The following is a 12435-nucleotide window of genomic DNA, read 5'->3' as shown; positions in this document are numbered from 1 at the left end:
TATCTAACACACAGTGACCATAATGTATAACTGACCACATATTTCTGTACACATTGCATCTATTATACTTTGCTCTCACATCAGTACACTGCTATATATATATATATACAGGGAGTGCAGAATTATTAGGCAAGTTGTATTTTTGAGGATTAATTTTATTATTGAACAACAACCATGTTCTCAATGAACCCAAAAAACTCATTAATATCAAAGCTGAATATTTTTGGAAGTAGTTTTTAGTTTGTTTTTAGTTTTAGCTATTTTAGGGGGATATCTGTGCGTGCAGGTGACTATTACTGTGCATAATTATTAGGCAACTTAACAAAAAACAAATATATACCCATTTCAATTATTTATTTTTACCAGTGAAACCAATATAACATCTCAACATTCACAAATATACATTTCTGACATTCAAAAACAAAACAAAAACAAATCAGTGACCAATATAGCCACCTTTCTTTGCAAGGACACTCAAAAGCCTGCCATCCATGGATTCTGTCAGTGTTTTGATCTGTTCACCATCAACATTGCGTGCAGCAGCAACCACAGCCTCCCAGACACTGTTCAGAGAGGTGTACTGTTTTCCCTCCTTGTAAATCTCACATTTGATGATGGACCACAGGTTCTCAATGGGGTTCAAATCAGGTCAACAAGGAGGCCATGTCATTAGATTTTCTTCTTTTATACCCTTTCTTGCCAGCCACGCAGTGGAGTACTTGGACGCGTGTGATGGAGCATTGTCCTGCATGAAAATCATGTTTTTCTTGAAGGATGCAGACTTCTTCCTGTACCACTGCTTGAAGAAGGTGTCTTCCAGAAACTGGCAGTAGGACTGGGAGTTGAGCTTGACTCCATCCTCAACCCGAAAAGGCCCCACAAGCTCATCTTTGATGATACCAGCCCAAACCAGTACTCCACCTCCACCTTGCTGGCGTCTGAGTCGGACTGGAGCTCTCTGCCCTTTACCAATCCAGCCACGGGCCCATCCATCTGGCCCATCAAGACACACTCTCATTTCATCAGTCCATAAAACCTTAGAAAAATCAGTCTTGACGTTTCAGCTTGTGTGTCTTGTTCAGTGGTGGTCATCTTTCAGCCTTTCTTACCTTGGCCATGTCTCTGAGTATTGCACACCTTGTGCTTTTGGGCACTCCAGTGATGTTGCAGCTCTGAAATATGGCCAAACTGGTGGCAAGTGGCATCTTGGCAGCTGCACGCTTGACTTTTCTCAGTTCATGGGCAGTTATTTTGCGCCTTGGTTTTTCCACACGCTTCTTGCGACCCTGTTGACTATTTTGAATGAAACGCTTGATTGTTCATTGATCACGCTTCAGAAGCTTTGCAATTTTAAGAGTGTTGCATCCCTCTGCAAGATATCTCACTATTTTTGACTTTTCTGAGCCTGTCAAGTCCTTCTTTTGACCCATTTTGCCAAAGGAAAGGAAGTTGCCTAATAATTATGCACACCTAATATAGGGTGTTGATGTCATTAGACCACACCCCTTCTCATTACAGAGATGCACATCACCTAATATGCTTAATTGGTAGTAGGCTTTCGAGCCTATACAGCTTGGAGTAAGACAACATGCATAAAGAGGATGATGTGGTCAAAATACTCATTTGCCTAATAATTCTGCACGCAGTGTATATATATATATATATATAAATATATATATACAGTACACACACACTGTAGAGGGAAGGATTATTATGATTAATATATGTACATATGCCTTTTCATATATACATATATATTGGCCCTGTATGGCCAGCATGGTCCTAAGTATGTGTATATATAGAGATGTATGTATGTATGTATGCCCCCTTGTCAGAATACATCTCTATGTATATAATATATATGTGTGGGTGGGCTTATTGCTGCCCATTCATACCCCCAGTTTTGTGTATATATGTATATCTATGTATAGGTATATGTATATATATATATACAGGGAGTGCAGAATTATTAGGCAAGTTGTATTTTTGAGGATTAATTTTATTATTGAACAACAACCATGTTCTCAATGAACCCAAAAAACTCATTAATATCAAAGCTGAATATTTTTGGAAGTAGTTTTTAGTTTGTTTTTAGTTTTAGCTATTTTAGGGGGATATCTGTGTGTGCAGGTGACTATTACTGTGCATAATTATTAGGCAACTTAACAAAAAACTAATATATACCCATTTCAATTATTTAGTTTTACCAGTGAAACCAATATAACATCTCAACATTCACAAATATACATTTCTGACATTCAAAAACAAAACAAAAACAAATCAGTGACCAATATAGCCACCTTTCTTTGCAAGGACACTCAAAAGCCTGCCATCCATGGATTCTGTCAGTGTTTTGATCTGTTCACCATCAACATTGCGTGCAGCAGCAACCACAGCCTCCCAGACACTGTTCAGAGAGGTGTACTGTTTTCCCTCCTTGTAAATCTCACATTTGATGATGGACCACAGGTTCTCAATGGGGTTCAGATCAGGTGAACAAGGAGGCCATGTCATTAGATTTTCTTCTTTTATACCCTTTCTTGCCAGCCACGCTGTGGAGTACTTGGACGCGTGTGATGGAGCATTGTCCTGCATGAAAATCATGTTTTACTTGAAGGATGCAGACTTCTTCCTGTACCACTGCTTGAAGAAGGTGTCTTCCAGAAACTGGCAGTAGGACTGGGAGTTGAGCTTGACTCCATCCTCAACCCGAAAAGGCCCCACAAGCTCATCTTTGATGATACCAGCCCAAACCAGTACTCCACCTCCACCTTGCTGGCGTCTGAGTCGGACTGGAGCTCTCTGCCCTTTACCAATCCAGCCACGGGCCCATCCATCTGGCCCATCAAGACTCACTCTCATTTCATCAGTCCATAAAACCTTAGAAAAATCAGTCTTGAGATATTTCTTGGCCCAGTCTTGACGTTTCAGCTTGTGTGTCTTGTTCAGTGGTGGTCGTCTTTCAGCCTTTCTTACCTTGGCCATGTCTCTGAGTATTGCACACCTTGTGCTTTTGGGCACTCCAGTGATGTTGCAGCTCTGAAATATGGCCAAACTGGTGGCAAGTGGCATCTTGGCAGCTGCACGCTTGACTTTTCTCAGTTCATGGGCAGTTGCGCCTTGGTTTTTCCACACGCTTCTTGCGACCCTGTTGACTATTTTGAATGAAACGCTTGATTGTTCGATGATCACGCTTCAGAAGCTTTGCAATTTTAAGAGTGCTGCATCCCTCTGCAAGATATCTCACTATTTTTGACTTTTCTGAGCCTGTCAAGTCCTTCTTTTGACCCATTTTGCCAAAGGAAAGGAAGTTGCCTAATAATTATGCACACCTGATATAGGGTGTTGATGTCATTAGACCACACCCCTTCTCATTACAGAGATGCACATCACCTAATATGCTTAATTGGTAGTAGGCTTTCGAGCCTATACAGCTTGGAGTAAGACAACATGCATAAAGAGGATGATGTGGTCAAAATACTCATTTGCCTAATAATTCTGCACTCCCTGTACTGATATGTAAGGTACGAGCTATAATAGATGCAGTGAGTACAGATATATATTATATACAGCAGTGGACTGATATGTCAGGTATGAGGTTTAAAAGATGCAGTGGGTACAGATATATAGTATATACAGCAGTGGACTGATATGTCAGGTAGAAGATGTAATTTATACCTCGTACCTCACATGTCAATACACTGCTTTATATACTATATGCCTGTACACACGGCATCTGTTATACCTCTTTAGTGTGCCAGTGCTGTTTTTTTAATTCCAGCCCGGCCCTGATGCATAAAACATAACACGCATCAGCATGCACAGTTCATGGAGCAAATGGAGAGGTCAGGAATGGGTATTGAGATGTTCTATAAATGTGGCATGGGGGCTCAATTTAGATTCTTGCTATGGGGCCCTGTGATTTCTATGTACACCCCTGAAATAATGTATTATTTACCATGAAGTAGTAGATAAATGGGGAAGATAGTGAGATATATAAGATGATGGCACTCATAGAGCTAATGGTAAACTTTGAAAGAACAGTGTATGGGGGGGGGGGGGGTCGCTTAACCATAATAATACAATCAGATGTAAGTGGAAAGTTGACATCTAGAATGTGTGTGAAAATCAAAAATAGATAGTATAGGCAACATAATATTGGTGAAAGTTTGGGAGTTCCACTATATCTATTATGTGCTACTAGAAAGAAACCTGGGTTCCCCTGAATGCCAGAATGAATGACATACATATGAATAGTGTCTTGACTAGCTAATGACTAGCTAATAGAGCATGCCATGTTATGTCATTACCTATAAACTAATAATAGATATTTCATTGTGATGTATGAAATTCAGTTGAATTTCCCACATTAGAGATTGAAAAATGTAACTGACTTTCAAGTCAAATACAAACCGGTGGACCAGGTTGTGCAGACGTCACAGCAGCAGAGGCAGCTCCCTGGAAAAATTAAAAAGTGAAATTTAACACTGTATTCAAAACAGTTCATTGTGCTATAAATAAACATGAATAGAGACATATTGATAGGGAGGTAGATAGGTAGATGGATTTAATAAATTATCTCTGATTTTGATGTAAAGATGTGCGCATAGAAACATTAAATTATTTGAATCTTTGAAAATGTCTCTTTAGAAATGAATCTAAATGTATTTAGTTTTAATTGTAACTAACATATACAGATAGGCCTAGACATAGTCATACATTGCAAACATAACCGAAACTTGCCCCTTAAAGAGGTTTTCTGAGACTTTATTACTGATAACCTATCCTCTGGACCGCCATTGCTCAAATACTGATGACAAAGGATGAGCGAATCGACTTCGGATGAAACATTCGAAGTCGATTTGCATAAAACTTCGTTCCAATACTGTACGAACAGGAGCTCTGTACAGTACTATAATGTATTGGCTCCGATGAGCCGAAGTTATTGCTTCACGAAGTCTCGGAAGACTTCGGGTAATAACTTCATAAATGAATTTGTACTGTAAAAAACCATGTCAGCTGAACATAACTATATTAGTGCCATCTCACTGCCTGCCGCCGTTATTGAGAAAAACAAACTTTTATAATATGCTAATTAGCCTCTAGGAGCAGGGGGGGCGTTGTCCCTGCTCCTAGAGGCTCCGTTGTCCCACCTCTAGCCACTCCCTGCTACGCTAGATTGACAGGGCCAGGAAGCATTGGTCTCCTACTTCCGGCCCTAATATAGTTATGTTCAGCTGACATTAGCACATCGCTAATGTCAGCCAGCTTAATGCCCATTTTTCAGGTGACAGAATCCCTTTAAAATCTAAGAAAACCCTTTTAAGTACCAGGCTCAATTTCAATTTAGCTTTTTTGTTTTCCCCCTCCAAGTTCCAATAGAAATTTTTGAATATTCTGTTCATAAAGCCATATGAGGGCTTATTTTTGTTGGATAAGTTGTATTTTTTAATGGAAACATTTAATGTACCATGTCTTGTATTAGAAAATGGGAAAAAAAATATTTGTGGGGTTAAATTTTCTTTAAAAACTAGAATTTCAACAAGGTTCTTGTAAAAATTACATGACGCCTTATTCTGCGATTACATATAATACTTGTTTATTTATTTTTTTACTACTTTTTCAAAAATAAAAATCTTTGAAAAAATCTAAATTTTCTTTGCATTGCCATTTTCTGACAGCCATAATTGGCTGTCCATAGAGCTGTATGAGAGCTTGTTTTTTCGGGGGAACTGAAGTTTTCATTAGTGTCATTTTTAGGGTGCATACAACTTTCTGACCACTGTTATTCAATTTTTGGGGGGGATAAGGTGACCAGAAAATGGCGAATTGAGAGTTTTTATTTTTTTTTTCCGTTATGGTGTACATATTTTTGTATTTTAATAGTTTAGACATTTTTGAACATGGCAATACCTGTTATATGCAATATTATATATATATATATATATATATATATATATATATATATTGTTTATATATAAAATCGGGTAAGAGGGCAAGTTAAACTTTTGATATATAAGTATATATATCTTTTTTTTTTAACAAATTTTTTTACTGCCCTGGGGCTAGAACCTGGGATCCCTTGTTCTATTCACCCTAATAGAGATTTCATGAATTTCTGTGAGTTTCTTGTCTCAGAATAGAGATCTATTAGGCTGGGTTCACACTTGAGCGCATTTTATATGCGCGTTTAACGCGCGTTTTTGTCGCGCGTTTTTATGCGCGTTTTTTGCAATAGTAAACGCGCGTTTGACGCGCGTTTGTGTGATTGACTGCAGTGTCCTATGGCCACAAACGCGCGTCAAAACGCCCCAAAGAAGCTCATGAACTTGTTTGAGCGTAGGGCGTTTTTCAGCGCGTTCAAACGCGCTGTAAAACGCTCAAGTGAGAACCAGGGCCATAGGGAAGCATTGGTTTTCATGTGTTGAGCGTTTTACAGCGCGTTTGAACGCGCTGTAAAACGCTCAAGTGTGAACCCAGCCTTAGGGTGAATGGTATTCTGATACGCTTCTTGCTGAGCTGTGCATCAGGGAGCTGCATCCCTTTGCCTAACCTCACACATGCCACAATTTCTGTTGAACACAGCATCTGAGGGGTTAAATGACCGGTTTTGGCATTATCGGCAAAGCCCGTTATTGTGGTTGGGTACCTGCTGTATTATACAGTCAGCACCTGCTGCGTATGAATTGGGCTCACTATAGCATCCTGCTCCATACAAGACCTCTGTGATGTCCGGGTAGGGGTAGGGCTGAAGAGGGTAAACTTACAGTACAGTAGAAACAGAAGTACAATAATTTGTACTGAGGCTGAAAAGAATGTTGTGGCTTAATGGAAAGGCTTATTGTATTGCAGGGCTTATACTTGTTTTAATGACCTGAACAGTCAGTGTTTGTGGAGTGGATAGAGTACATTTTTCTCCATTTAAGGCCTCCTGCACACGAACGTTGTGTGCACCCGTGGCCGTTGTGCCGTTTTCCGCTTTTTTTCACGGACCCATTGACTTTCAATGGGTCCGTGGAAAAATCGGAAAATGCACCGTTTTGCAGCCGCATCCGTGATCCGTGTTTCCTGGCCGTGAAAAAAATATGACCTGTCCTATTTTTTTCACGGCCAACGGTTCACGGACCCATTCAAGTCAATGGGTCTGTGAAAGAACACGGATGCACACAAGATTGGCATCCGTGTCCGTGATCCGTGGCCGTAGGTTAGTTTTTATACAGACGGATCCGAAGATCCGTCTGTATAAAAGCTTTTTCAAAGCTGAGTTTTCACTTCGTGAAAACTCAGAACCGACAGTATATTCTAACACAGAAGCGTTCCCATGGTGATGGGGACGCTTCTAGTTAGAATACACTACAAACTGTGTACAAGACTGCCCCCTGCTGCCTGGCAGCACCCGATCTCTTACAGGGGGCCGTGATCAGCACAATTAACCCCTTCAGGTGCGGCACCTGAAGGGGTTAATTGTGCTGATCACGGCCCCCTGTAAGAGATCAGGGCTGCCAGGCAGCAGGGGGCAGACCCCCCCCCCCCCTCCCCAGTTTAAATATCATTGGTGGCCAGTGCGGCCCCCCCCCCCCCCTCTATTGTAATTATTCGTTGGTGGCACAGTGTGCGCCCCCCCCTCCCTACCTCTATTGTAATAATTCGTTGGTGGCACAGTGTGCGCCCCCCATTGCCCCCCCCCTCCCTCTATAGCATTAACAACGTTGGTGGCCAGTGTGCGGCCTCCCACTCCCCCCCCCCCCATCATTGGTGGCAGCGGAGTTCCGATCGGAGTCCCAGTTTAATCGCTGGGGCTCCGATCGGTAACCATGGCAACCAGGACGCTACTACAGTCCTCGTTGCCATGGTTACTTAGCAATAGTACAATAGTAGAAGATTCATACTTACCGGCTGCTGCGATGTTCGTGTCCGGCCGGGAGCTCCACCTACTGGTAAGTGTCATTGCTAAATGAACTGTCACTTACCAGTAGGAGGAGCTCCCGGCCGGAAGCAGACATCGCAGCTCCCAGGTAAGTATGAATCACTACTGCTAGTAACCCAATGATGGGGGGGGGGGGGGCTAGATGGGAGGTCGCACACTGGCCACCAATGTTGTTAATGCTATAGAGGGAGGGGGGCCAATGGGGGGCGCACACTGTGCCACCAACGATTACAATAGAGGGAGGAAGGGGGGGGGGCGCACACTGTGCCACCAACGAATTATTACAATAGAGGGAGGAAGGGGGGGGGGCCGGGGGGGCGCACACTGTGCCACCAAGGAATTATTACAATAGAGGGAGGAAGGGGGGGGGGCTGCACTGGCCACCAATGATATTCAAACTGGGGAGGGGGGAGGGGGGGGGGTCTGCCCCCTGCTGCCTGGCAGCCCTGATCTCTTACAGGGGGAGATGATAGCACAATTAACCCCTTCAGGTGCGGCACCTGAAGGGTTAATTGTGCTGATCACAGCCCCCTGTAAGAGATCGGATGCTGCTAGGCAGCAGGGGGCAGTCATGTACACAGTTTGTAGTATATTCTAGCTAGAAGCGTCCCCATCACCATGGGAACGCCTCTGTGTTAGAATATACTGTCGGAAATGAGGTTTCACGATCTAACTCATATCCGACAGTATATTCTAACATAGAGGCGTTCCCATGGTGATGGGGACGCTTCAAGTTAAAATATACCATCGGATTGGAGAAAACTCCGATCCGATGGTATAAAAGGGACTCCAGACTTTACATTGAAAGTCAATGGGGACGGATCCGTTTGAAATGGCACCATATTGTGTCAACGTCAAACGGATCCGTCCCCATTGACTTGCATTGTAATTCAGGACGGATCCGTTTGGCTCCGCACGGCCAGGCGGACACCAAAACGACTTTTTTTTCATGTCTGTGGATCCTCCAAAAATCAAGGAAGACCCACGGATGAAAAAACGGTCACGGATCACGGAAAAACGGGACCCATTTTTGCGGACCGCAAAAAAATACGTTCGTGTGCAGGAGGCCTTAGGCCTCCTGCACACGACCATTGTGTGCACCCGTGGCCGTTGTGCCGTTTTCCGTTTTTTTTCGCGGACCCATTGACTTTCAATGGGTCCGTGGAAAAATCGGGAAATGCACCGTTTTGCAGCCGCATCCGTGATCCGTGTTTCCTGGCCGTGAAAAAAATATGACCTGTCCTATTTTTTTCACGGCCAACGGTTCACGGACCCATTCAAGTCAATGGGTCCGTGAAAGAACACGGATGCACACAAGATTGGCATCCGTGTCCGTGATCCGTGGCCGTAGGTTAGTTTTTATACAGACGGATCCGAAGATCCGTCTGCATAAAGCTTTTTCAAAGCTGAGTTTTCACTTTGTGAAAACTCAGAACCGACAGTATATTCAAACACAGAAGCGTTCCCATGGTGATGGGGACGCTTCTAGTTAGAATACACTACAAACTGTGTACAAGACTGCCCCCTGCTGCCTGGCAGCACCCGATCTCTTACAGGGGGCCGTGATCAGCACAATTAACCCCTTCAGGTGCGGCACCTGAAAGGGTTAATTGTACTATCATATCCCCCTGTAAGAGATCAGGGCTGCCAGGCAGCAGGGGGCAGACCCTCCCCCCCTCCCCAGTTTGAATATCATTGGTGGCCAGTGCGGCCCCCCCCCCCTCCCTCTATTGTAATAATTCGTTGGTGGCACAGTGTGCGCCCCCCATTGCCCCCCCCCTCCCTCTATAGCATTAACAACGTTGGTGGCCAGTGTGCGGCCTCCCACTCCCCCCCCCCCATCATTGGTGACAGCGGAGTTCCGATCGGAGTCCCAGTTTAATCGCTGGGGCTCCGATCGGTAACCATGGCAACCAGGACGCTACTACAGTCCTCGTTGCCATGGTTACTTAGCAATAGTACAATAGTAGAAGATTCATACTTACCTGCTGCTGCGATGTTCGTGTCCGGCCGGGAGCTCCACCTACTGGTAAGTGACAGTGACAGGTCTGTGCGGCGCATTGCTAAATGAACCGTCACTTACCAGTAGGAGGAGCTCCCGGCCGGACACGAACATCACAGCTCCCAGGTAAGTATGAATCTTTTACTATTGTACTATTGCTAGTAACCCGCTGCCACCAATGATCGGGGGGGGGGGGGGGGGCGCAAGATGGGAGGCCGCACACTGGCCACCAATGTTGTTAATGCTATAGAGGGAGGGGGGCCAATGATTGCCACCAACGATTTATTACAATAGAGGGAGGAAGGGGGGGGGGGGCGCACACTGTGCCACCAACAAATTATTACAATAGAGGGAGGAAGGGGGGGGCGGGGGGGCACACTGTGCCACCAACGAATTATTACAATAGAGGGAGGAAGGGGGGGGGGCGCACACTGTGCCACCAACAAATTATTACAATAGAGGGAGGAAGGGGGGGGGGGGCGGGGGGGGCACACTGTGCCACCAACTAATTATTACAATAGAGGGAGGAAGGGGGGGGCGGGGGGGGGGGCACACTGTGCCACCAACGAATTATTACAATAGACGGAGGAAGGGGGGGGCGGGGGGGGGCACACTGTGCCACCAACGAATTATTACAATAGAGGGAGGAAGGGGGGGGGCGCACACTGTGCCACCAACAAATTATTACAATAGAGGGAGGAAGGGGGGGGCGGGGGGGGGCACACTGTGCCACCAACGAATTATTACAATAGAGGGAGGAAGGGGGGGGGGCCGCACACTGTGCCACCAACGATTTATTACAATGGAGGAAGGGGGGGGCCGCACTGGCCACCAATGATATTCAAACTGGGGAGGGGGGGGGTCTGCCCCCTGCTGCCTGGCAGCACTGATCTCTTACAGGGCGATATGATAGTACAATTAACCCCTTCAGGTGCGGCACCTGAGGGGTTAATTGTGCTGATCACGGCCCCCTGTAAGAGATCGGATGCTGCTAGGCAGCAGGGGGCAGTCATGTACACAGTTTGTAGTATATTCTAACTAGAAGCGTCCCCATCACCATGGGAACGCCTCTGTGTTAGAATATACTGTCTGAAATGAGGTTTCACGATCTAACTCATATCCGACAGTATATTCTAACATAGAGGCGTTCCCATGGTGATGGGGACGCTTCAAGTTAAAATATACCATCGGATTGGAGAAAACTCCGATCTGATGGTATAAAAGGGACTCCGGACTTTACATTGAAAGTCAATGGGGACGGATCCGTTTGAAATGGCACCATATTGTGTCAACGTCAAACGGATCCGTCCCCATTGACTTGCATTGTAATTCAGGACGGATCCGTTTGGCTCCGCACGGCCAGGCGGACACCAAAATGACTTTTTTTTCATGTCCGTGGATCCGCCAAAAATCAAGGAAGACCCACGGACGAAAAAACGGTCACGGATCACGGACCTACGGACCCTGTTTTTGCGGACCGTGAAAAAAAACGTTCGTGTGCATGAGGCCTCAGCCACATTGAGTGGGGATACAAATGACGACAAGGGTCAACCTCTTAGTTCTGCTTCAGATTGGGCAGTAAATGTACACTAAGTTTTTCTGCTGTGTATTTTCAGCTGTGTGAGCATACCCTTAGTATCTCTTGTGGGATATATGAAATTCTTATAATCTTTGTAAGGCCTTATTCACACGTCCGTTGTTTCTTTCCTGATCTGTTCCGTTTTTTGCGGAACAGATCTGGACCAGATCTGGACCCATTCATTTTCAATGGGTCCTGAAAAAAAACGGACAGCTCAATGTCTGATTTTTTTTCAGGACCCATTGAAAATGAATGGGTCCAGATGTGGTCCAGATCTGTTCTGCAAAAAACGGAACAGATCAGGAAAGAAACAACGGACGTGTGAATAAGGCCTTAAAGGGGTTTTCCCATCTCAAGATTTAGGGCATATTGCAAGGATATGCCTCAAATGTCATATTGGTGGAGGTGCCACCTCCGACCGACTTACAAAAAAAAAGTCCCCCAAGGCAGCAATTGCAATAGAAAAATAAAAGAATGTATATTTATCTATTTCATCCATACAACTTTCTGCTTCACTTCTCTATTCCTCCCCACTGTTGCAACCATGATGTCATCTTCTAAGGGCTCTTTCACACCTGCGTTATTGTCTTCCGGCATAGAGTTCCGTCGTCGGGGCTCTATGCCGGAAGAAACCTGAACAGGATTATCCTAATGCATTCTGAATGGAGAGAAATCCGTTCAGGATGCATCAGGATGTCTTCAGTTCCGGAACGGAACGTTTTTTGGTCGGAGAAAATACCACAGCATGCTGCGCTTTTTGCTCCGGCTAAAAATCCGGAACACTTGCCGCAAGGCCGGATCCGGAATTAATGCCCATTGGAAGTCATTGATCCGGATCCGGCCTTAAGCTAAACGTCGTTTCGGCACATTGCCGGAGCCGACATTTAGCTTTTTCTGAATGGTTACCATGGCTGCCGGGACGCTAAA

At 44.8% G+C, this 12435-nt stretch overlaps 1 protein-coding gene across 1 annotated transcript in view; it reads right to left on the bottom strand.

Annotated features, from left to right (window-relative positions):
- The window catches only part of LOC120998109 (collagen alpha-1(XIX) chain-like), a 378018-nt gene that overhangs the window by 206695 nt on the left and 158888 nt on the right, over positions 1 to 12435 (bottom strand). The window contains exon 15 of the mRNA XM_040428629.1: positions 4414 to 4458. Coding sequence (XP_040284563.1) covers positions 4414 to 4458 — 45 coding nt within the window. The remainder of the gene's footprint in view (positions 1 to 4413; positions 4459 to 12435) is intronic.

The sequence above is a fragment of the Bufo bufo genome, chromosome 4 (assembly GCF_905171765.1).
Source record: "Bufo bufo chromosome 4, aBufBuf1.1, whole genome shotgun sequence".
Lineage (NCBI taxonomy): Eukaryota > Metazoa > Chordata > Amphibia > Anura > Bufonidae > Bufo > Bufo bufo.
The sequence above is the reverse complement of the archived record's forward strand: the minus strand, read 5'-3'. Positions and strand labels throughout refer to the sequence as shown.